The sequence below is a fragment of the Camelus bactrianus genome, chromosome 6 (genome assembly GCF_048773025.1).
Source record: "Camelus bactrianus isolate YW-2024 breed Bactrian camel chromosome 6, ASM4877302v1, whole genome shotgun sequence".
Lineage (NCBI taxonomy): Eukaryota > Metazoa > Chordata > Mammalia > Artiodactyla > Camelidae > Camelus > Camelus bactrianus.
Genome location: NC_133544.1, coordinates 45,706,567 through 45,733,163, shown reverse-complemented (window position 1 = coordinate 45,733,163; position 26,597 = coordinate 45,706,567). Strand labels below are relative to the sequence as shown.

The following is a 26,597-nucleotide window of genomic DNA, read 5'->3' as shown; positions in this document are numbered from 1 at the left end:
ATAATGTGTATTCAGTAAGAAAATAAGGCTTATCAAGAAACAGGACAAAGTACAACAGAAGAATAACAATAAATCACAGGCTATCGAGATACCAGAGCTCTTAGATAAAAATACTAAAATCGTTATGATTGAAATGCTCAATAAAATAAGATAAAACATTAGGGAAAGCTAAATGAAAGATGGAAGGTTTCACCAGATAACTGGAGTCCATAAAACTAAATCATATGCAGATTTTACAACAAAAAAATACAATGAATAAAAGTAAGGACTCAGTAAATGTGTTTTATAATAGATTAGAAGTAATAAAATACAGCACTGGTGAACAAGAAGATGGGGCAATAAGAAATATAGAAACATAGAGAAGAAAAAAGGAGAAAAATAGGAAAGAGGTAGCATTACTACAGAATTTCCAAATTTAAAAGGACAGTAAAGAGGGTTTCTGAACAACTTTATGCAAATATATTGACATGCAAAATCAGTATATTTATTGAAAAGCACAACTCATCAAAACTAACATAAGAAAAAAATTTCAAAGATGAATACTTTAATATTCATTAAAGAAACTGAACTCACCATTTCAAAATTTCCAAAAGAGAACACATGCCAGGATGACTTCACTAGTGAACTCTATCAAACCTATAGGAACAAATAGTGCCAATCCTATATACAAAAACACAATTCATAAAATCAAAGAGTACAGAAAATTCCTCAATTCAATAATTATTATGAGGCCACTATAAACCTAGTAGCGGAAGAAAAACAATAATATATTACAAGAAATGAAAATCAAATACCAGTATCCTTCATAACCATAGATATAAAAATCCTAACAAATGTTATCAAGTCAATTACACTAGTATATAAAGATGATAACACAAAATTATCAAGTGGGTTGTATCCAATAAATATGTTGGTTTAATACTTACATAGCAATTAATGTAATTATTGCATTAACAGATTAAAAGAAAAATAATATTAATAATTCAAATAATACAGAAAAAAATTGTTAAAATGTAACATCCATTTTAGAAATAGAAGGGTATAGCCAACCTGATAAAGCACAATCACAAAAAACCTACAGCTAAGATAATACATAATAGTAAAATACTGAATGCTTTATGCTTTTCCTCCTAAGGCTGGAAATAAGAAAATGATGTATATTCTTACCAAAGCTATTCAAAATTATATCTCCTACAGTTTCCACCAATGAAATAAGGCAGGAAAATGAAAATCTTATGGATTATGAAGGAAAAAGCAAAACTGCCATTATTCTCTGATGACATATTTTTAACGAACCTATGAAAAGCAAAATTTACTATTAAAAATGGAAAAATTGAATTTCATAAAAATTAAAAAACAGGCTACAGATGAGGAGAGAATATTCTTATCACACATATATGACAAATGGTTTGTATTCTGATTATATAAATAATTATTGCAACTCAGTAATAAAACAATAAACAAACCAATTTTTTGGGGGGTGCATGTATCTTATTTATTTATTTATTTATTGACATATAGTACATTTACAATGTTGTCTTAGTTTCAAGTGTATAGCAAAGTGATTCAGTTATAAATATATACAAATCTATTATTTTTCAATTTTTTTCCATTATAGGTTATTGTAAGATACTGACTCTGGTTCCCTGTGCTATACAGTAAAGTCCTTGTTGGTTATCAGTTCTATATATGTAATCCCAAACTCCTAATTTACCTCTCCCTCCCCTTTTCTCTATGATGACCATAAGTTCAATAAACAAAACAATTTTTAAAAATAGGGAAAAGATTTGTACAGACATTTGTATTTGTATTTTATCTATTGTTCTCTTGGTCAGTCCTTTTAGGATTTGTCAACTTTGTTAAAGTTATCAAAGAACACGTTTTGGGCTCTTTAAATTCTCTTTGTTGTTTTTCTATATTTCATTGACATGTGCTCTCTTTTTTACTGTTTTCTTTCTCCTACTTTAGATTTGATTTCTATATGTGCCACATATTCTTTGCTCCCTTATTCTTCCTTTCTTATATTTTTCAGTATGGTTCAATTATTTGAAAGCATTTAGCACTCATTAATTTTTAGCTAATTATGAATAGAAGAGTATCATTAAAATGCCAGCAGTAAGCATTGTATTTAATGGAGTAATACTGAAAACTTTCCCTTCAGGATTAGAAAAAAGAGAAGGATATATGATATTCTACTTACGTTAAACTTGTAATTTGGACATCTTTCACAATAAAAGAAGTCAAGAAACAGATATACATAAAACAAAGAAGTATATCTTTCATTATGTGAAGCCAACATGATGTGTACATAGGAAATTTTAAAAAATCTAAGACAAATTATAATCAATAAGTAAATTTATGAAAGCTGAGTAATACAATGTCTATATACAAAACCATTTGCATTGCTGTACACCAGCAAAAATAAATAGGAAATAAAGTTTTTTAAATGATATTATTTATAATGCCAGGAACAAGAACAAGAAAACACAAATAATAAGAATAAATCTAACAAAAGATTTTTAAGATCACTTCTTTGAAAACCATAAACTGCAGTGAAAGAAATGAAAGAAGACAAGCAAATGCAAGGATGTAAAATGTTAATAGATTGGAAGATGTGTAGATCCAATTCAGACCAAATAAAAATTTCAGGGATATTTTTGGTGGGGAGGGGGAGTGAAGTAAAATTAGTAAACTGCTTATAAAATATATACAGATACACATGGGGCCAAGACTAGCCAAGGCAATCTTGAAAAAAGGAAAAAGTCAGAATACCTGCACTGCCAGAGTTAATACAGTGTTACAGTAATTGAGACATAGCAGTTAGTAGCATAGGGATAAACAAAGATAAACAGAAAACAAATGGGTTGAGAAACAGATCCACATGCATTTGTTCTTTTGATTTATGACAAAGGTGACAGAGCAGTATAATGAGAAGTAATGGTCAGTTCTATAGGTGGTGATGTGTTATTCATATGTTCAAACTGAAAAAAAATACCTTCAGTCCTACCTCAAACCAGATAAGAAAAAAATTATAAATGAATTACACATCAAATATTTAGGTAACACAGTGAAACATTTAGCAGAAAACTTAAGTATATTTTTTTATTATCTGGGGTAAGAAAAAATTTCTTAAATAGAAATATTCTATATCTTAGATAGAATAAATAATATTTCTTAAATTCCTTAAATTTTTTAATAGTTTAGACTGCATCAAATTGAAGAATTTATAGTCACTATGGAATGGCATTAAAATTGTAAGAAGGCAAGCTACAAAGTAGAAGAAAATATTCTTTAATAAATATATTCAATCAATAACTTATATCCAATATATAAAGAACTCTACAAAAAAAGAAGAAAAAATAAAACCCCAAAAGGGGAAAAACAGGCCAAAGATTTGAAAAGGTGATCGCCAAAAAAAGATAATCAAATGGTTAAAAGCATTTGAAAAGTTACCCAACTAATCCATCACAAAACAAATGCAATTTAAAACCACAGTATTCCATGACACCAATTAGAGTGGTTAAAACGAAAACATAGACACTATCAAGTGTTAACAAGAATGTAGAACAAATGGAATGCTTGTAGAAGTCTAAACTGGAAAATTGTTTGGTATGAGATATTAACATTCTTTTATGGTATCCCTCTTAGGAAAATATCCAATAGAAATGCATTCATAGGTTCACCAAAAGATTGGTAGAAAAATATTCAGAGCATAATTATTCACAGAATGGTTTCAAACTGCTAATAACTCAGAATCTCATAAATATCAAATGCATAAATTCTGTTATATGCATACAGTGGAATATTATAATTAATATAAAAGGTCATGCTACATATAGTAGCATATTAATCTCACAAACATAATACTGATACAGAAATATAGACATAAGTTGCATTGTACATAGTTCTATTTATAAAAAAAAAGTTTAAAACAGAAAAACTAATCTAAAACATTCAAAGACAGAATAGAAGTCACCTTTTAGTGAGGCTGTGAAAGAGGGACAAGAGGGGAGCTTCCTGAAGGCTATTACTTCTCTGCTTTGCAGTCTGGGTGCTGCTGACACGGATGTGTCCACTCAGTAAAACTTCACTAAGCTGTATACTTACAATGTCTACAATTTCTATTACACTTGAATAAGTTAAAATAAAGCCATATATTACACTGTATTTTTAAGATGGTGCTTTAATATGCCCAGGTTACATAATCAGCAAGCAAGAGGTCATTATATGATAATAAGGTCTTAAAACGAGTAAGAAGGCACACGGATATCAAGTCGAGACCTCCATTACTGTAAGAGGAAAAAAATTACTGAACCAGAACCTTTCTATCCAAGTGAATATCCTTTATTTCTCTGAGCACTCACACCAAATAAACTTCTAAATTAATAGACCAACTGCAATCGGTTACATGCCTCCCTTTTTAGGTTTCTCTACTTCTGTCAGAATAAATTAATAGTCAATGTGAAATGAAATGAAATGTGCCATGCTAGACACAATCCTCAAAGGAAGTTTCTGTAAAGAAAGCCAGCATTTAGCCCATAGTGTAAGAAGAAGCTATAATAGGGCATTTTATATCCTCTTTAGACCACCCCCTGCCACACACAAACAGGATAGTTAGGAGAAAGTTTAAGCAGATTGGTAAGAGCAACATAAACGTCCTTTTTTTTTTTTTTTTTTTTTTGGTCATTTTCCATCATCTTGGTTTCATGTCTGGATAACCCTACAGGTCATCTAGTGCTACTAGAAATGTGGAGATTGTATGGGAGTCAGGAGGGCTGTAATAACAAAACTGCACTCATTTGACTGTGTTCACTGACTTCATAGCTCACTGACTGACCTTGGGGAGGGAGCATATCTTAGAATTCTAGAAAAAAACAACTCTTACCATTACAGTAAATAGTAGGTTTCAAAATTAGGAAGCATAATGAAAACCTTTAATAAGTAAGGTGAGAGATGTTAGCAAATGCGGTTCAGAGCTTCAGAGGAAAGAGTCTAAGACACTGACTAGGTGAACAACTGAGACTCATGGAGAGAGATCATTATAACTCGGGAGACAGAAGCTCATAAACATAGACACAAAGAAGAGGCCTTGCTGTAAGTTCCTAATAAGCACATTCCAAACAGGGCCAGATGATATTTTCCCAAGATACAGAGAAGTATAAATGCTAGGTTAAGAACTACTGACATCTGAAACTCTAAGAAATATGTCAAAAACGGTTGTCATCTGACATCAATATTGTGTGAACATGTACAGGGTTTTTTGGAATTAATTGTGTGTGTGTGTGTGTGTGTGTGTTTGTGTGTGTTCATGCATCAATGTGTATAGTTTTGCATTTTTCAAGTTGGTTACAAGGGAAACCTTTACTTAGGCTAGGGTTTCTCAATAGCAGCGCTATTTACATTTTGGACCAGATATTTCCTTTTTGTGCAGGCTGTCCTGTGCACTGTGGGGTGTTTAGCAACATCTTTCTACCCTGTAGATGCCAGTTGCACACCACCTCCCCCAGTCGCAACAAGCAAAAATGTCTCAGTACACTGTCAAATGTCCTCTAAAAGGAAAAACTGCCCCCAATTAAGAACCATTGACCTAAGCAGATAAATAAAATGCCACTTTCCTATATATATATAGATTTTTTTTTTTTTTGCAGTGGGTTCCTATCATCCACTCAATGATGAGTAAAACTTAAATGTAAATTGTATTATCTCTGTGCACGTTAACTAAATAAGGGTATATGGGGCACAAATCATAGAAAAAATCATGTAAAGACTAATCTTACTGATTATATGATTTAAAAAAAACTTATATAATTAACTTACATAATTAAAAATTGTAACTGTTTTTTTCAGTAAGTTTTAAACGTATTTTCCCAACTTTTGGATTTTGGAAACTGATTAAGCAGTTTTGTAATGAATTTATAGACTTCCCATGGATAAATTTTCTCTTATCAGTAAAAAATACTTGATTGATCTTAACAGATACATTTTGATTAAGATCGATTTGAATTACTGGGTTGATGATTTCCATGTACACACAATTTTCAGGTAAGTGTATTTGTTGAGATAATAATGTTAAAACAAAGAAAAGAGTCTTTGAAAGCAAAAATTCAGAAATCATCTTATGGAGTTTAGAAGAATAATAATTTAAAAATTAGGCTGATTGTCTCTATTTAGAAATTTCCGGAAGCATTTAGAAAGAGCATTCCAGGAATTCTGGAAGAATATTATACAGAATTCAAAGCAAACCAGAGAAACATAGTAACAGAAATTTTGGCAGGTTGAACAATTCAATTAAAAATTGTATATTAAATTTTGAGTGACTCAAGATTGCAAAGTATTAACATTTAAGCATTATTTTAAAATCACAAAACAAAATGTATAAATTAATTTCTGAAAATATTCACTATAAAAAGTGGAAGTTAAACACATGTTTCTCTTTAAAAGGCTATCAATAGTTTCTAATGTTTCATAAATAAGAAAATGGAGAAAGTTCAAAAAGCTAGTTAATATCACCATTCTGAGCAGCAAAGGAGACACTTTATTTCTAAACATGTAAGGATTCTCATTTTTCAAAGACCAGCTCAAATGTCTCCTTCCTCTTTGGAATGTTCCTAATCAAATTAATTGTTTCCTTATCTGAGCTTCCAACAGCATGTTGTCCATGCTTCTGTTGTGAAAATATGACCTTCATTACGATCTAGGGAGGAAGTTGCCCTAAAGTTTTTCTCCCTGTTTGTGTAAGAACTCCATGGACTCAGAGACCACACTCATCCTTTTTCTGTACCTAAACAACTGACACAAATTTAGTGTGGAATAGAAATTTTCTAAATACCCACTGAAAGCATCATTTGCATTTATCTTCCTACTTTGACATCCTTAAGTAAGTAATCTATATATATTTTTTAAAAAATAAATTTGAAAGTTTAGTGTTTTTTAATAATCGTAATGTTAATATGTGTAAATCTGTAGAGCCATGTATTTATATGGGTAACTCATAAACAAAAATAAAGAGTGATTCAGTCTACAAAGGGGCATAGAAAAAGGGCATTTTGATAGTACGGCACCATAGATGATTAGAGCAAAAGTATCTTAGAGATTATGTACTGCAGTCTCTTAGTTGTAGAGCAAAGTAAATAGAGGTCTCTTTGCATACTTGTGATCAGATGGCTAATTTAAAGGAAGCCAGAACCGTATCACAGATCTCTGTCCCTATTTCTTACTGCCTACAGAACATTCAACCCACACAAACAAGTGTGCTGAGCCAGTAGGTCTGGGAAATAAGTACCTACCATAACAATAGAATAAAAAAATTTGAATTAGGAGTTTTCAAATTAGTATCATTGTTTTGACCTCATTTTATAGCTGTAGGGTATCCAAAACCAAAAGACAAAACAAAACAAAAAAACTACAGAATGCCTTCAAAGAAACTTATAAAAGAAATTTTAAAATAATGTTATTTAAATAAGATTCTCCTTTTCTGGATATTAACAGGGATTGACTTTTAAAGCACTACTACCAATTGGTGCATCTCCTTTTGACTGGAGTGTGACAGAAATCCCATCTACCATGCAGGACAGTCTAAGTTTTAATAAAATGTATGGCTAAGCTGTCTGTATATAATTATGTAAAAGTAATTGTAAGATTATATAACATATCTGCAAACTTTTTTACTTGGCATTGTATTTTATGATAATTTCTCATATGGTATTTCAATGAACAAAGATGTTAGATTTATCTTTTTTGTAAGAGGAAAGTGAGTTATCTATATTCAGATGAGAACTCCTGAATTTGATAATCTTTTAGATTTTCTATAGCCCTGATTAATTTTTTAAAAGATAATAATGAAACAATTTCAGAGCTACAAAACATAATGTAATAAAATTCTCTCTGGTGTTTTGGGGAGATGTAATTACTACAGAATATTAAATTGGGAAAACAGAAATAGTCACTTAATCTACATGAGTAATTGGGACACCTGCACAGAGCAGACAGTTTTGCTCAGTTAAAGGATTAGTTTTCTATAATTTCAGCTATTATCATTATAGTTTTCTATTAATGAAAGGTCATGGAAGAAAATTATTGATGACTGGAAATTTAATTTGATGAATGTAACTGCTTGAGAAGAACTGCACTGACCATGTAGTTGGAAATTCACAAATAACTTACATTTAGAAATGCAATGTAAGCTAAAGTTGATCAATTCTTTCTAGAAAATTGACAACTCTGACTTTGTTATCAATAGCTTAAGATACATATCTTTCAACAAAAACAATGAATACACTTTGTAGGTCTTGTTTTGTTCCTTATTTATACTAGATGTTTTATTTGTCTAGTTATTTTGTATCTTTGTCTTTTGTGATTCAACTGAACTCTTCTAATTAATGGAAATTTTCTTTTAATTTTGTACAATAATTTGTAAGACTGCCAGTAAAAGTAAAATAGTCATGCTAAGTCCTTCAGTTGTAGTATTATTTAGAAAATCATAAACTAAACACTATGTTGGCTAGAACTTGGAACTGAAGTATGCCCCCCATTACTGGAGAAAAAAAATACTGATTAAAAAAACACAGAATTTTCTCCAGTCAAAGGTGACTGTATATCTGGGAGAGAAACAGTGTAATTAGGAAGGACTCTAGTGTTGGGATATTTTTTAATAAGCATAAAAATGTGTTCAGTTTACAACCCAGAGAGAATCCTTAGTAAATTCTTGGCAAGGCAAGGACAGAGGAAATAGAAAAGGACATTAGTCAGTTCAATTGGGGGTGGGGTGGGGAAGGGGTTATAAATTTTTTAATACTTGGTTAAATTTTGAAAGGCATTATGGTAACCCTGGTTAAGATAGTGGCCCTGGAAACATACTATGTGGGTTTTGAATCCCAGCTTTGCTGCTTCAATAAGGCTTGTTTGTGAGAAATTAATAAATGCTCCCTCTTCAGTTTTACTTTTCTTTAAAATAGGAATAATATTTCTTACCTCATAATATTTGGAAATGATTAAAAAGTCCTTGTATATGGTGTGCCTGGTAGCCTAGTACATGGTAAGTCCTCAATCAACATTTATCATCATCGTCATCGTCATCATCATCATCATCATCATTACCTAAACAGAACTGGCATACTCAAAGGTTCAAAATTCCTTCTCACTGAGCTTTATAATTATAAGATTTTTTTGTAATAAGCCCAAAGATCATTTGAAATGTTAGCAGTGTTAATATTCGATATAGCCCCATTAAATGAATTTCAAACAAGTATGCTGTTTAGATTTTTAAAGAACTCAATCTCTTCATGTGGATATACCAGATTTAGGTAAATCAACACTTTTCAGAACAGAGGGTTATGATATTCTTGGAGGTTACACTATATTCCTACACAGCTAGGAGAGTGTAAATTCAGACTCATTGAATACATATTGACTTCTTCCATAAAGGTTAAATCTATTTCAATATTGACAATTTTTTTCTCCATATTAGGAATCTGAGATAGCCAACAAAAAAAGGCTAAAGAAATTCTAGAATTAGAATAAAAACTTGTTTAGGATATCACCTTTGCAGAGGCCACGGGTTCGAGACAAGGACCAGTGAAATTAAAGAGAAAGTGGGAAAAATACGGGCATAAATGATCACTGAGGAAGCTTGGGAGTAAAATGTGATGAAGATGGCTTATGGAGCACACTGAACATTGCAGTGGCTTTAAAACATGTCTGCAGATTATCTGACACTCACCTCTTCAAAAGGTGAAGAAGACATTTGTTCCGCTCTTGGAACCATGACAAACTTTGCCACTGCCTTGATGAACAGAATGCAGTAATGACACTGCACAACTTTAAAGGTTGGGTTAGAAGAACTCATGCCACTCCTGGGATCCTGGTTCTGAGAGCCTGTAGAAGTCTGGCTCCCTTGAAGCTGCCATGGGGTGAAACCAGGTAAAGAGGCTACTGAGAATGAATGAGAGAATGAGAGACAGACAGAGACAGAGAGACACTGACTTAAGGAGCTCAGCTTTTCGAACTTTCTGGTCCAGGAACTAGAAATGTGATTGAAAAAGCCTGGGAGATGATTCCAGCCCCAGCCATCTTCTGAGTACAATTACATGAGAGTCAGTTTTTTAGCTGAGTCTCTCATCCCCCAGATTTTAAGCAAACTAAATAAATAAATGCTATTTTTTAAGCTACTGTTTTGAAGTGGCTTGTCATACATTAATGAATAATTAGAACAATATGGCCTTTGAAATGAGCTAGTCACACCACACAAATGCTTAATATGATTAAACATGTATATATAGAATTTCCTAATTTTGCTTAATATCATTGATTATATACTTAGGGTATCAAAGGGCAACAGATATGTGGAAGAAATATCTAATGTAAGCCAGTAAACTTTTATAAAAGAGATTCATCCACTCTACATATATTTATTGAGATTCTACTATATGCTGAGTAATTTTCTAGACTCCAGAGGCATGACACTGAGTAACACAACAAACAGATTAAATTATTTGTCCTTATATACAGTGTCATGAAAAAGACAGATGGTAAATTTTAAAAAAGTATAAAATAACTCCAGGTAGTTATGTGACAAGGAAAACAATAGATCATTCAAGGGATTAGGGGTTGATTACCTAAGAAAGGGTAATCAGAAACGATCCTTCCCAGAAATGGTATTTGAAAATTAACATTCCAGGCTGAAAGAACAGCAGATGTTTAAGCCCTGAGTTGTGAAACAGTACAAGAAGAATGACATGCCATAAGTAGAGTGGGTAAAGAGGAGACACGGAATGACAGCTGGGGATTTGAATTCCATCGTAGGGGAGGTGGGAAGCCATGGGAAGAACTGGATCAGGAAAGGAGATGATTCAGACAGTCTAGCTCTTGCATGAATGTAACAGAGATGGCTAGATGTGGACCCAAATCCATGCCCTCTTATTCCTGGCACATAGTATGGTTACATTTCTCAGCCTTCACATTATTGGGTGTGACTTGAGCCTAAGGTCCAGCCAACAGAATGTGATAGAAACTAACACACATCTGGCCCATAAAAGTCGGCTGTGTGTGTTCACTTAAGCTCCTTCCCACTTCCAGCTGACAGGGATGGAGGTAACACTCGGAGCAACCTTAGTAGCCACAAACTGAAGACGGCAGAAGTATCATCACCCTGGGTGCCTGTGTGACGGCACGGAATAGACGCTCTACCCCTACACCACACTGCTGGCCCTCCCCAACACGTTACAGACACAAATACCACCACCAGCACGATCAACTAGGAAACACCCTAAACTCCTTCATGGAACAAAGCTTAAGTATCTTTGTCTTGAGTAATTACACGTATGGGTCTGTTCCTTCACTCAGCCTTGTCTACCTTATCTAATACAGTCAATAAACACCCCTTTCTAAAAGAGGGGCTGGAGTGGAAAGAAGGTTAATAAGAAGGCTATTTTAATCAAGCAGGATATATACACTGTTTGTTTACACAGGGGTGGTAACAGTGAAACTGGCAAGGTATGGTGAGATTCAGAGCATAGTTTAAAGATAGGACCAAGAAGACTTAACTGATGTTCACACTTAAGAATGTCAGCTACCAATTTTGAAATGTCTTATACCTTCTATACTCTCGTGAAACTAGATAATAGAACAGACTTTCCCTGATTCACTTTTGATGAAAACAAAATCCACAGGATTCCACAATGAGTGTGAAACAGATCTCCTTGTGTGGAATTTTCAGAGGAAGTGAAAGAAACTCCACTGCAAGATTCTTGGGCTTTATAGATAATTAAGCACAGAAAAAGGGTCAGAGATCAAATTTGATTGGAAGGATATCTTCAGATGAAATTGTGAGATGAAGCTACTTCCAGGCCAAAGGGGGCAGAACCTGTCTATTTCATCTCAATCCTACTGAGGGGCTTTTCATGGGACCTGCCAAAGCTCTGAAATATTCTCCCTGAAATGATGTCTGACATATCTGAGGAAAGCAAAACCCGTGTGACAACAGGATAGAGGTGGCTACACTGGAGTCTGTGTGCTCTCCAAGAATTTATTGGTCAGCATTTCTGCTTACAGCTGTGAGTCGCACAGGGAAGGAGAGGTAGTGTGGGCTTCTTGTCTTGGGCTCTGTCGAGCTGGCTGCCTGGAGGAGAGAGGGGAGCCCTCAGCAGAAAGGTAAGGGTGCAGGAGTACGGCACAAGATGCTCGGGGACTGTGGCACATCGACAGACCAGGGAGAATCCGTGATGAGAGATCTTTCCCTGGTGCACCCAGATGTGCATCTCTTCTAGGTAGAGGAATCTCTCAAGAGCCCATTGATATGCTGCAGAGAAAAAAATGTTTTATACAGAGACGACCTTCCTACCCTGTCCCAAGTCAGGGAGATCAGAACCCGGCTATCAAGTCAAGGGCTGGGTAGGAAAAAAGGGGGTGGTGAAAAGACAAACAAGAAGAAGCCAACCTTATCAGCTCCCATCCCCTCTCCCATTGCAGGCCTCCAGCCCAAAGTGGACCCAAGCTGGGCCGGGGAGAAAATTTTGCATTAAATCAGGTTTGTAGTTTTTTCACTATTTTGGATCATACATCCAAAACACTGACCTAATGCATGATTGTGATTTGAATGCACTGTAGGGATCTCTACTTTTAACAATGAGCAGAAGGATCATGGCTGACTTTTCTTCTGAAGCAGGGAAAGATAAAATCACTGAATAAAATTTTGAAAGACCACAGGACACTAAAATACAGTAATGTCTTGATCATGTTATGAACCATGCTTGTTCAACACAGCAGCTCATTCAATTCACAGCAGAAGAGAAATGTGGGCATTTCTAAATACAGTGACTCACAACAACAGAGAACTTGAGGTGGGAATGACACACTATTTATAAGAAGTTTGGAAGTATCTTTGTCTTGAGTAATTACATGTATGGGTCTGTTCCTTCACTTAGCCTTGTATACTTAATCTAATACGGTCGATAAACACCCCTTTCTAAAAGAGGGGCTGGAGTGGAAAGAAGGTTAATAAGAAAGCTATTTTAATCAAGCAGGGTATATACACTGATTGTTTACACAAAGTTGGTAACAGTGAACTTGGCAAGGTATGGTGAAATTCAGAGTATAGTTTAAATAGGACCAAGAAGACTTACTGAGTATCACACTTAAGAATGTCAGCTAGCAATTTTGAAAATCAGGCTACCCAACATGTACCTAGGAAATCAACATAATTTTCTTATCAAATGTATTAAGCAACTGCTTCTCTCCTGACCTGGAAGAAATGTGGCTCAATCACTGCAATTTTTTTAAAGGATCATAAAAAAAGGCATTGCTGCTATATTTATGAATGTCTAACAAAATATTAAAATATGAGATTCCTCTTCAGTTTTGAGCTTGTTATCTGCATGGAGGGTTATCTACATTAGTTAACATGCTCTCTATTTTAAAAAATCAAATGATGTCTTCATAAATGTTTCCAGTTTTATTCGTGTCTGAACCTTACAATCTTATTTTTTTCCATGGATATTCTCAAATGCTAATGGGACTTCTATGCACAGAGTATCTTTGTGCTTGCTCAAAAAACCTGGTCTGTGGATCTTGATTTAATTACAGAAAGGAAATGGGGGGAAAATGAACCTAGAGTTCCATTTTTGCTGTATCCATGACACAGTTAATCCAAGACACTACAGAGGTCTAGAAATTCAGAAGACTTGAAAATAATTTCTTTGATATAATAAAAAGAAAGCCATTTTTCTTGAACTGAATTTCTTGGACTTTGTGGCAGAAATCAAATGCCTCATACTACTATAGCAGTTTTTCTCCCCACAGTTTAATCTAGGACCTGTTAACCAAGGCTATTTCTATACTCAGTGAGATTACATACAGACTCGATTTTATGAATTACGCGAATGCCTCTGCTGAGAGGTTCCACTGGGAATACAACATGGCTATGCAAATGTACACTTCAGATAAATTAAAGGCACAAAAATAAATTGTAAATTGGCGAAACAGATTTTTAAGGCTTTATTTTAGGTCATTCATGTCAAAGTTGGAAGCTGTCTTTTTTAAGAAGGAAGATGAAACCGCTGAGACGGGGAGGAGAACATCACTCTGTGAGCACATTTGGTGTGGACTGAGTCGGTCCTTCGTGGATGGTGCCTGAACACCACCAGCATGTTGTGCTGGACCATTTGTCAGTTGTGCAGGCATTCAACATAGCTGCAGATGATCCTCTGAACAAACTAGATTTAGAAAACCAAAGTCATCAAGGACTGGGATGAAAACTGATTTAGAAGATGGACTGGTTCTGAGGGTGAAGTTTCAGGAATTATTTAATCAACTAATTTTTCTTTCATTTTCATTGTATGCTAATGAGTGATACATGGTTTCAAAGAAAATCTAAGTATAAACAAGTCTGAAAGACTTCTCCTGGTAACATTCGATCTCATGAGAAAACATTGGTAGCTCAACTGGCATGATGTTTTATTTTATAGTGATATATAAAAAATTGTATTTCTTGCATTTACTAAATACTGTATGGCTTACAATTTTGTAGCAAATAGTGCATATCCACAGTGTTTTTATTTCCACTATAACATCTTGTAATATTCTGAAGAGAGTGTATTTTGGGCCAAGTAGCATATTTCTGATAGTTTGGATGGTAAGAGATCACCATCCAAACTATCAGAAGTGTGGTCACTAAAACCACCACAATCAATGTCCACAAAATCACAAGTGTTTATCTCAATATATTCAATTATGTTTTGCTTTCATCAGAATCCTCCTTCAAGATTGTTATTTGTCTGCTGGGTCTGCTGGAGGAGTCCTCTTGGGCATATGCATGTCTATTTTAACCTTAGAGGCATCGGTGTCCATCCTCCATCCCCAGTCCAGGACCATGCCAGGTGAAGTGAGACCTAAAGACATATGCTCTCCTTGCACGGTGACTTTACATTCTCCAAAACAGAGGGACAGCATGTCCTCTACATGCACACCAGCAAACCAGCTGGAACATCACTGCCATTGACTTAGTGATCCACATTTTACGTCATTTCCTCATAGAAACTTTACCTTTTACTGTCTCTGACTTTTCCTAATTTCAATCTGTTAAAACTCTACCCAGCCTATAAGTCCTGATGCAAACGTCATTAGATAGTCTCCAGTAACCTCAGCCAGAAACTACTATAATTTTTATGTCTATAGCTTTTGCTTATGCTTGCCAAACACTGTGTCATATGGCTACACATGTATATTTTATTTTCATTGACAGTAGTTTACTTGAGTACAAGGTAATGTTTTATAGATCTCTATGCAATCCTACAATTTACAGTTCTGCTTGTGATAGGGATTCAATAAATGTTTATTAAACATTAAACTGATACATTTGTTGAATCTCTAAACTAATACACAACCTCCTCTATGCCACATTTGGATTTTAATCTTTTTTTTAACTAAGAACATACTATAAAACTATTCCATGGTATCACTAAGAATATATTATGAAAAATATTCAATGCAAATAAAAAGCATTGTTATGAAGTAGGAATCTTGGGTTCTAGTCATAATTAGACATCATTCATCACTTATAAACCATTTTCTATATATGTTGTATACATACAAAATTTGAGGAAACATGATTTGCCTTGTCATAGCCTGGCTAACTCTCAGGAATTTATGCTGTAACATTCTCTAGGCAAACTTACCTCTCACAATGATGTTGGTGGACTTTTTTGCAGGGTTTCCCACATTATTATTGGCAATACAGCTGTAAGTACCAGCATCTTCCGAGGTGATGGCAGGTATGGTCAAAGTTCCTCCATTCAGAACAGTCTTTTCAGGCAGAGTCCCAAAGGACCTGACCCAGGTGAGAGAGGGTACGGGCTCTCCTCCTGTCGTAACACATACTAACGTTATGGCCTCTCCAGGGTTTACAACTATAGGGTCATCCACCAAGAGTTTAATTGACGGAGATGCTAGAAGACATAAACAAAAGAACATGCACCTGTTTAGATCCACTACAACCAGAATTCAACAGTATGCCTTATATTTATTCACATAGTTAAAGTGAAATATTGTCCTCTTTCGCCAAAATCTCATTGTATTAATCAAATTTAAGCCACATATAATGGTTATTTATTTTAATAATGTGGTATAAACCCATAGAAATGTGTTTAGAATCTTACACGTAGAGAGGGGAATTAAAATTTACATATTCCTGGATTATTGTTTCAAAATTAGAATGACAAGAGGGATCAAAGTTTTAAAACAAAAATCTCTTTGTCTTTTAATGCTATCACCATTTGTTTTTGTCCTTCCAGCTTTAAATATTACAGCTACATAATAATCTCCCAGGTGAAAATGTTTGCAATTTTGGAGGGCTAAAAAATATGTAGATAAATATCCATTCAATAAAAAATGCTGTTTTACAGATTTTTCATCAAACATTCAAAACAGAAACTGCACAAAAACTATGTTCACATATAGCAATTTCCTCTGCTTACACTGCAGTGCCAGCCTATGTAATGTATCCGTAAATAAAAAACAGGGGCATGCATTGTGGTAATGTTTAAGTTCACAGATTCAGAAATATCTGATGTCAAAGTAAAAACTGTATTGCATGAAATCAACCCACATTAGGGCCACTTAAAGTGTTCAACTGTATTGTGTAGTTTTTAAGATATTAATTACAGTTTAGAGATGAAGAATGCTTTTCTCAGAATAAAAGGTAAATGTGCGTGGTTCAATATTGTCTGCCATTTATATATGTATATATGTGCGTGTATATGTAGAAACACATACACACAAAATGCAATACTACTCAGCCACAAAAAAATGAAACCTTGACATTTGGGACAACATGGATGGACACTGAGGGTATTAGGCTAAGCGAAGTAAGTCAGAAGGAGAAAGACAAATACCATATAATTTCATTCATATAAGGAATATAAAAAAAGAACACAAAAAACCACAAATGTATGAAATAAACCAAACAAAAATAAACATGTAGAAAACAGAGTAGTGGTTACCAGGGAAAGGGGCAGAGGGAGGGTGAAATGGATAAAAGGGATCAACTGTACAGTGACTGATGGAAGCTGAACTGCTGGTGGTAAGCACACTGAAGGGTTTTCAGAAGTAAAAATATAATGTACATATGAAACTTAAATAATGTTACAAATCAATGTTGTCTAATAAAAATATTTTTTAAAAAGTCAGAGGAGAGCAAGAAAACAATTCTATATATTATCATGGTTTGGTGGGATAGGCATGAAATGCCTGGTGACCTTTTTAAACATCACTGTTACATGTTGGTACTTTCTAACATCATTTTAAGTACTGGAGAAGCTTCCAAAGTATCTTAATAGCCTTCCTGAGGTGTTGACTTTAAATTATAAAGCTTTATGATCAAAAACCTGTTGGGAAATGCACCTACTGAAAATAAGAGACAAAAGACACTGCAATTTGGTAGGAAAAAAAGCATCTCAAAGAGTTATTTAATGTTGAACTGAGAAAAAGACATTACTAATTAAATATTTTGAAAATAGATATTATACTTAATTATTGATATCGTATTATGAAAATAAAGGAAATCCGTATAGTTCAATTTGAGGTTAACAGTATAATCTTACAAAGGTATTTAGTTAAAAATATAATTCTAGAGAGTCCAACAGTTATATTAATAACTCATTTGGTTTACCTCACGTTTTAGTGAAAATGTCTCAAGGCCTAAGGGCCACTGATAGCATATATTTATTAGACTATGGAAACACACAATGGTGACATTAAGTCAAGAAATAGCTGCTCCTGAAATTGACTTGTATAAGGATGAGTTGTCTTTCTATTAGATACACAATATTTAAAGAAAAAAGCTCAAGACAATTTTAAAGCTCATAAAATAATACACATATAACAAACAAGATGACCACTGTTTTACGTACAGCACATTGTAGAAATATAGTGATAGTTTTATTAAAAATTCTCTTTTCCAAGTCAGAATTGAAAACTGAGCACTGTCCAACTTCGTTTTATTAACGATGGCATTATTTTCTCTGATAATCCTTGATACTAAAAATATCCCACACAGACCACAAAAATGGCTAATGATTTCAAGACTTTAAAAATGTCCACATGTATATAAGTATCAAAATTTTCTAGCTGTAAATCCTAAAAAGATAAAAGTGAATTTTTTATCATTTTGTTCTAGTGTCTTAGTTTTGATTCTATAAATACCAGCTTTTTTTGAAAGGCTTTGCTTAAGAACTATAGGAAAATTAGGATTCATCAAGCTTAAGTGTAAATCCTGCCATAGAGAAAAAAAAATTAAAGTAGGAAAAATATAAAAAATATTTTTGTCTCTTGATAAAAATATTTTTCAGAAGAGATGTCATCCTGAGCTGAGTACTCCCTTCTTACAGGCTCCCATAGCCCCCCCCCCCTTATTTTCCTTTTCACACCACATCTCATAATATTAGACGGGTGACCACTATAGCTCTCAGCCAGAAGTGTCATGACTGCATTCTCTGAAGTATGGCCTGATGGTTGGTTGAGAGGTAAGAGCACAAACTCTGGAGAACAACATCTGGGTTGACATCTTGACTCTGCTATTATTTAATAGTTTTGTGAGCTTGGGCAAGTTCTTTCACTCTTGAGTGCTTCAGTTTTACCATGTTGAAATGGAGGAAAATAACTGTCAACTATCTTTCATCAGTGAGATGATTTAACATGTATAAATTGCTTATGACAGTGCCTAGTACAAAATATGCACTGAAAAAATATTTTCTTTTGTCACCACCCTCATAGCCTGGTCCTGTCCTTGGTACATAATGAGTCTTTAATAAATATTAGTAAGGCAAATCAATAAGTGGCCAAGTGAATAAATGAATGACTAGTATAAAAAAAATGGAGTTTTTTTTTTAAAATGCGATTTTTCTATTTCACTCTGATGTATATGACAGAGATCTTTTAAAACTATTTTGCCTTTTGGAGGTCCTATGACATATCACATGGAATATATTTAAATATGTCCATACATTTTGAAGCCACATAATAAATCATTTATTAATTTTGTTTTACATTTTTAATTTGTAAGTTGAAACTATTGTTTTTCAAGATTCAACATTTTCTTAGGGCTTTTAAAAAAGCTCATAGGCAAAAGTGAATCATGTACGTGGCTGAGTATTAACTAAATGTCTACTGTATGTTTTGGCCGAATTACTCCATCACTATGTAAGAATAAACATGTAAAGCCATAGAGATTGTCAGTTTCCTTACAACGGTGAGACAAGGGCATTGTTCTAAAGCATACTGCAGGATCTAGACATCTATTTATTCTTCACAGCACCATGTGGGAGCCAGATTACTATTTGAAATTCATTTTTAACTAATGAAGAAATGAAACACAGGAGTTGAAAGAGGACAAGAGAAACGCTGAATGCAGAGTGTCTTACTTTTTACTTGGGATGTTCATTAAAGCAAAGAAAAAAGTAGAAAAAGATGAAATACATAAAGTAAACAAAGGAAATCTTTCAAGCTAAGTGAAGCACTTATATTTAACTAAACATACAATTATTTTAAACATGTTTTACAGTAATTGGCAAAACATGGCTCAAATTACATAAAAAATATTCCAACTAAGTCTGCTTTTCACATGACACACACATAGACACACACCACCAGCTATAAACATTCTCTGTATACACACTGCTTTTAAATTCATGTCCATCAGACTAGCAAAATAAGAATCTTGCCAGCACTGAATGATAGAAAGCATAGGTCACCAGAGCAACTGTCATGAGACTTGACTCTCCCCTTTAAGATCAGTATGACAACATCCTAGCATGCTTTATGTGTTCTGTAGTGGAAACGGATGGATAGATAGATACATAGACAGACAGAGAGACATATAGATCTATAGGTCCTGGGAAAGATGTGATCAAGTAGAATATAGATAAAGAAATAGAGAGAAAGAAAGGGAAAAGAAGGGGAGGAAAAAGAAAAAGAGGAGAGGCCAGCCGGTGGTTTTTATTTTCCAAAATCCTAAACCCTTCAATAACTGCAACATGGAAAGTATATGTTAGGAAATATTTCCAAGGAAGAGAATTCTTCAGCTCCTCCCCTCCTGGCAAACAAAAAGAAATGCTTTCTAGGGCTGAGCAACAGAGGCATCAGTGGGTCTGAGACAGAGAGAGAGGTGGCCTCTTGACTCCTACAACAAATCCCAAACGTCCGGATATTCAAGAGCAGAGGGGCATCTGTGTGTCCCTTCCTGGTTTGAGGTCACTGAGTGTGACTGGCTAGACAGATGGGACATAGTGAGGGTCATAGGAAAGGCTCCATGCCTCAGGGGAACAATCCCCTATCCTGCACAGTGGAGCAGAAGAAGCCTAGAGATGGGCCAGAACAGGATGTGGCAAGATGATGGAATGAGGGAGGACTCAGGCAATACATGCCTGTCAAAAGATTCAGCTCTCATGCCCCACACTTTGGTACAACACAGCACCCTCTAGAATTGAAACACAATCTGCTGTGGAAACAGGAACTCCACATTGACTGAGACACAGTTTCTGACATCATGGCAGAATAGGTGGTTGAGATAAAAATGAAGCTGACTTATAAAATAATAAAGGTATATTTCTTTCAAACCTGAGTTTGTAGACTGGGATTCAGGCCCACTAAGTTTAGTGAGTCAGTTCTGCATAAAGTCCTCTGGATGTGTGATACAAAGATTCAGTTTGAGGTTAATTAATAATACATTCTGTAGGAAGAAAATACTATTTTAGCCAAGGTCAGTGACTTCTTTGGTGTTTTATTTTGGCTGCTACCTGACATAATAGTTTGTTGAAGATAAATACAGTTTTAAAAAATTGAAAACAATGCAGTGCTAATCATCTTTATATTCCTAGAGACTTTGGCCCTCCAAAGATTCGGGCCTTTCAGTATTTAACAAGGAGCTTAGTTTTCCACTCCAGGCTCTTTGATTAAATGGATATGAAGCAGTTAACTACAGTATAAAACTGCCAGTTGCTTTGAGTTGGAGATAATCTAAGACATGATTCTTTGATTGGAAATAACTTGAGTATTGAGTTATAGGAAAATCACAAAGAATAGGAAACAAACAAACAAACCAGAATGATCTCCAACAAAAAATCCTCAACTAGGATGATATTTGTCTTAATTTGAATCCTCCCCAAAGCAGATCCTGATAGAAGTAGCTCATTTGGGTGGCGATTTCAGGAAGTGTACTGAAGGAGCAGAGAAGAGACAAGAAAGGGAGAAAACCAGTAAAGGAGCACCAATGAGTGCTTGTCACTGCGGGAAGCCTGGCTCCCTGATGCTGGGAACCCTCTGAGAAACCACCGAGAACACACCTCAGAACTCTCCCTCTGAAAAGTGAGGAGGCTGGCTGCGGTGTTTATCTACCAACTCCTGTTTTCATTAGTCGAGGATTATTCTATAGGTCTTAACTTCCCAAACTTATGCATTGGCTGAACACAGTAAGTTCCAGAGTAGATTCTGAACGTCGAATCTCTCAAGAGAAACTACAATAACCTCCAGAACAGGCAAAGAGGAGAAAGCAGGGCACTCATGGTGTCTGCTGGGCACCCGTTCCATGTAAATTCAATGATTGATAGTTGGGTATATGAAGATAATGTTGAAAGATAAAGGAAAAAGTGGATGGTGAGTAGGGGCATTTTTATCCATCAGGATGTAAGCACAAAATAAAATGAATAGGGGCATAGCATGAATAAAAGGAAGAGGAAGTAAAAATATATAGGATCAACTTTCTGCTTCTGTTCCGTGGCCCTACATTTTTTTAAACCAAAAAATGTACACATGATAGACAAACCAAGTCCAGCTTCTGTGTGGAGAGACATGCTATGTTTATGGATTCAGGGAAGAGAAAAAAAAAGTTTGTTTTGCAAAAAGTAGTCATTTCACTGAGATACAAGAATCACTGTATTTTCATGCATTTCATTGAAATTCACTTTCAACACACATTTCATTGAAACACAGGTAACAATGAACATTTCACAAAATAAAAATGAGAGAATATATTAGAAGTTGATTAGAAAACTCAAAATAATCCACCCATGTAGTTAAGTTTTTATTCAGATATTATTATTGACAAACGGACTGATTCTCATGAAGCCCAGGAGGGATATAATATTGGGAAAGGCTGTTTAAAGCAATGCTCCAGGATATGGCAACACCTGAAAGAGCACTCATGAACAGTTTGCAATGCAAGAGAGAACGTTTGCTACAGACACTGAAGCCAACGAGCGTTCTTCATTTTTTTAATATTTAAAGAACAGATAGTTCTGGAAATGATTGAGAAGGCAGAGGAAATACGTTCTTTCATAGAAAATTACATAAGTCTCCTAGAAGAGACCTGCTGTTTAACACCATCAGTTCCAAAAAGAGGTTCTCTAGATGGGCTTTCTTTGGTTAGCACAATATTGTTTACTGTTTGTTTTTCTTGTTATCATTATTACGAGTGAATGTTTTTAGGTGTTGTTTGTTCTCCCTAGTACATTTCAACACATTCATTTAATAAGTATTTATTGAGCACCTACTGTGTATCAAGCTCTGTGGTAGGCACTTGGAATATAATGGTGAACAAAACACCCACAGAATTCCTGCACTCAGAGTCTGACAGCCTAACAGGACGAGAACTAGCCCTCTCCCCAGGACTCCCACTGTCTTAGGGGATTTCACTCATTTACATCACCTGCCTGTTCTCAGAAGTCATGCACATTTATGATCCCCGACCCGGATATTTATGGCACCACAGCACAATGAGTAAAGAAATATGTCATAAGATATTCTTCAAAGAAATGAGACCTTACAAATCATAACAAGTGTCATTTACCTCTGAATCTAGTCATTAAACAAGATCAACGGAAATACTAGAACTGGAACTTGTGTTCCAACGTGAGCAATGGACAATAAGGTTAAAAGCTTATTTCAGTCAATAAGTTATGCCAATAGTTGGGGTACTAATAGTTAATGGCCTGAAGTGTCTTTGTAAATATTGGGAAAACATGATGAAGAAGAACTTTAGCACCACGTATCCCCCTTCCATGGTCAACAATCCCTTACTGTTCTTCCCAACAGGTGAAATCTTGGCAAAATGTGGTCTCATTCAAGTTTATAAGAAATCGCGCATTCAGCTGCAGCTGCAGCAAATCCCAGAGGGGTTTCTTCACTCATGAAGAGAAAACCCAAGCTAAAACTAAGGAATCAAACTTCAAACTAAGGAATTTGTTGCCTGGGCAAATTTCCTGTTCTTTATAGAAGATACCAGGTTTTTAGGAATAGTGCCAGCTTGCAAATATGTCCTCCTCACGAAATGAACATGGCATGAACTAGCTATTCCTGCTGTCTAGAATCCTCTTACAGTGCTTTTCTACTTGGTAAACCACGTTACCATGCTCAGATGTCAACATCAATTCTCAATCAAATTTCTAGTCTTTGCCCAATTAAATTCCTTCCTCCTTTATATAAGCATAGCTGCTTATAATACCTCCTCCCACACACCCCAGCCACCATTAGAACATTTACCTTCCCCTTTCACTGTGCAATTTTTAGGGATAGGCTATCAGAGTGAAAAGGATGATGTTTTTCAAATTTGTACAAACAGCACTCAGAAAAGGATTTGGCAAAGAATTATATGTTCAGTAAAGTGTTTTTGAATAAAAGAATGATGAATTTAAAGGTCAGAGAACAGAAAATCCACCTAAGCCCCTATTTTGTCATAAACTTCACACAGACAAAAAAAAGACCAACGTGAAAGAATGTGACATGAACCCATGATTTCATGCACCTTTCACTGAAAAATACTGCTTATGAAGAAGACCTTGACCAATGAAAGGCCAGCTCTTTCACTGTTCAACCCATCTAAAATTAGCCATGTTTTTTAATCACTAACAAGGTGATAGCACAGAATTTCTCCATCAAAATTTAGTGCACCATTCACATAAAATAGTTATGGCAGATTATCTACACTTCTTTGTACTTAATTCTTTGCTCAGTTACAACACATACATTACTATTAATAGACCATGTGAGTAAGCCAAATTATGTCCCTGAAATGAAAACTAAAGGCATATGGCCTTTGTCATAAGAGCACCAGTATGTGGGTAATTCAGCATAGCCTTAAAAAAAAACAGTTAAGATTTAAGGCTCTTTTGTAAGAGTGACACAGCAGCAGCAGAACAGATAACAACATCGCCTCTAAGACCATCTGGCGTTGATCTCACAGCTATACTTCCTGAGGCCTCACCAGAGTAGCAAAAGAAACAATCATTCCCCTCTGGCCACCACAGCTGCGGAATGGAGGCAGCTGGCACTTCTGCAACCAATATTATGACATAGAGGGATTGTGCAAAAACGTTACTCTCTAATTGGTTACTCTCTTACTGGTCTGATAAGATTCATTTTTTTTTTCTTATTACCCATCCAGGTGACACTGTATCATAGTGTTATATTTTGAATTATTTTATGATTCTGTAACTTAATTTCATAGTAATTTGGCTAAGATTGGTTCATAGCTAATCTTAAAGAATAACGTTGAATAGATTTAACTCTGCTGGGCGTCTGTTTTCTCCTGTAAAGGGAATTCCATTAGATAGTTTCTAAAGGATTGCTCAGACCAAATTTCTACATTGATTAGGAAAACACCTTGGCATATCCTCTCCTAATCTTACATCATATCTAAACTCAGGTTACTCAAATATCTAAATTGGTTTCAAGATATAGTAAAGATTAAAAATCACATCAGGAGCTTAATTAGCCAGGCCATTGATAGCAACAACATAAACTGATTGCGAACAGAGGAATGTACCTATGTTTTGTTTAAAGAAAAACATCTTTAATTCAACTTATAGCTATTAAGTGCCAACTGTGTGTCAGACTCTTTCTAGGCATTGGAGACAATAGAACAAAACAGTCAAAAATCCTGGCCTTGAGGTGTTTGCAAGTAGATGGAGATGATTATAGCTCTTAATATGTTCCAGGTACTCTTCAAAAAGCTTTACATGCATTTCTTATGTAGTTGCATGAGATAGCTACTGGTATTACCTATTTTACTTATTACCAATCTGAGGAACAGTTTAAACAACTTTCCCAAGGCCACATACCTAGTGAATGGTGGAGCTGAGAGTATAATCTAGGCAGGCTGACTTGAGATGGATATAAAGCATTGTAGATAAACTCCAGAGTGAAATGAAGTTGATAATTTCCAAGCTGTAATTAAACCCTGATGATATTTAAGCCAGATGAAGAATTAATGCTGCCTCTCTAACAGAAAGAAAGGATAGCATTAATACCACCTATTATAATAAAAAGCTGGGAAAGGCAAAAATAAACATGGTTTGCTAGTCAAGTTTCCAGAAATCGCTACCATTTAGAATAGAAGGCAAAAAGACTTGCGAACCCCTCACCGCATAATCAAAATACCTAAGTTCTGAAGTGACTGTGGAAGAGACTCTTAGGTCATCGCTCAGTGTTTTCACTCTTAACTTATGCAAATTGTAATGGGCTCAGTTATTAACTTCTCAGACTGACTAAGGTCAGGAGGAGAAAGTTAAACAAGGAAAGGCTTCCTGAGACAGGAAAGTGGAGAACAACTGTGGCAACTGACAATATGCCATTAAGAAAAGAGTAAGAAAAACACGTGTATTATCGCATGGAATCGTAAGCATGATCACAAAGATAAACTATTAACCAAGTCTTCATCTATTTCAACTGCCATCTCCCAAAATATCAGACTAGGCAGGTACAATTAAAAAAAAAAAACAAGAAAAAAGTAATAAATTCATATATTTAGGCATTAATCATGGGATGAAGAGAGAAAGTTAGAGAGAGATTAGGGGAAGGGGACTTTCTGCTGGTGCTTCTAAAGTCTGCTATAAAATACTACTTTGCAAAGGACAAAAGTGGTCATATTTTGCTATATATATAAAAATACTGGACCAAAAGTCAAATTAAAGAAATCAAAGCATATAAAACATACATACATTCATACTTAACACACTAAAGCATTAAGTGGTTATTTATTTTGGATTCTAGGAGTAGTTTTATTAAACAGAATAAGAATATCATATCTTGATTGCCTGAATTGGGTCACAACCCAGACAATTGTGTTATGAACACCTGGGCCCTTACCACATATCTGTTACCACCTCCTAGCTGGGATTCCTGTCCTAGCCTCCAACTGACATGTAGGCATTTGAAAATGTTGGAATGAGGAGTCTCATTCTAAGAGGTGAGGTGTGCCTCAATAAATTAAGGCCTGCCAGGGGAAACCTGGGAACTGTGTAGATTTTATCTCATAAAGTGCTAAATATGTTTTTAGGAGATGTACTCCTTTCACATACAGATAATATTAACTATTATTTACTTTTATGCTTATATTGATACCCCTCCATGGCTGATTAAATGAGAAAGAAAGGAAAAGAGAGGTATAATCAGAGCATAATTTGTTAAAAATAAATGTGCCAAAGCAGAGGGATTTGATTCCAAGTTTTTATGTGTGGTTAGGAACCAATTTATTGGACTAAATTACAAAGCCATAAAATTGTATTTACACTGGAGAAAATGACAATTTTAAACTACAGACCTTGTAGTAGGTGTCA

General features: G+C 34.9%; 1 protein-coding gene across 1 annotated transcript in view; it reads right to left on the bottom strand.

The window, feature by feature from the left end:
* MDGA2 (MAM domain containing glycosylphosphatidylinositol anchor 2) overlaps positions 1-26,597 on the bottom strand; it is a 693,384-nt gene that overhangs the window by 202,377 nt on the left and 464,410 nt on the right. Inside the window, exon 6 of the mRNA XM_010967002.2 lies at positions 15,669-15,938. Within this exon, the coding sequence (XP_010965304.2) occupies positions 15,669-15,938 (270 nt within the window). The remainder of the gene's footprint in view (positions 1-15,668; positions 15,939-26,597) is intronic.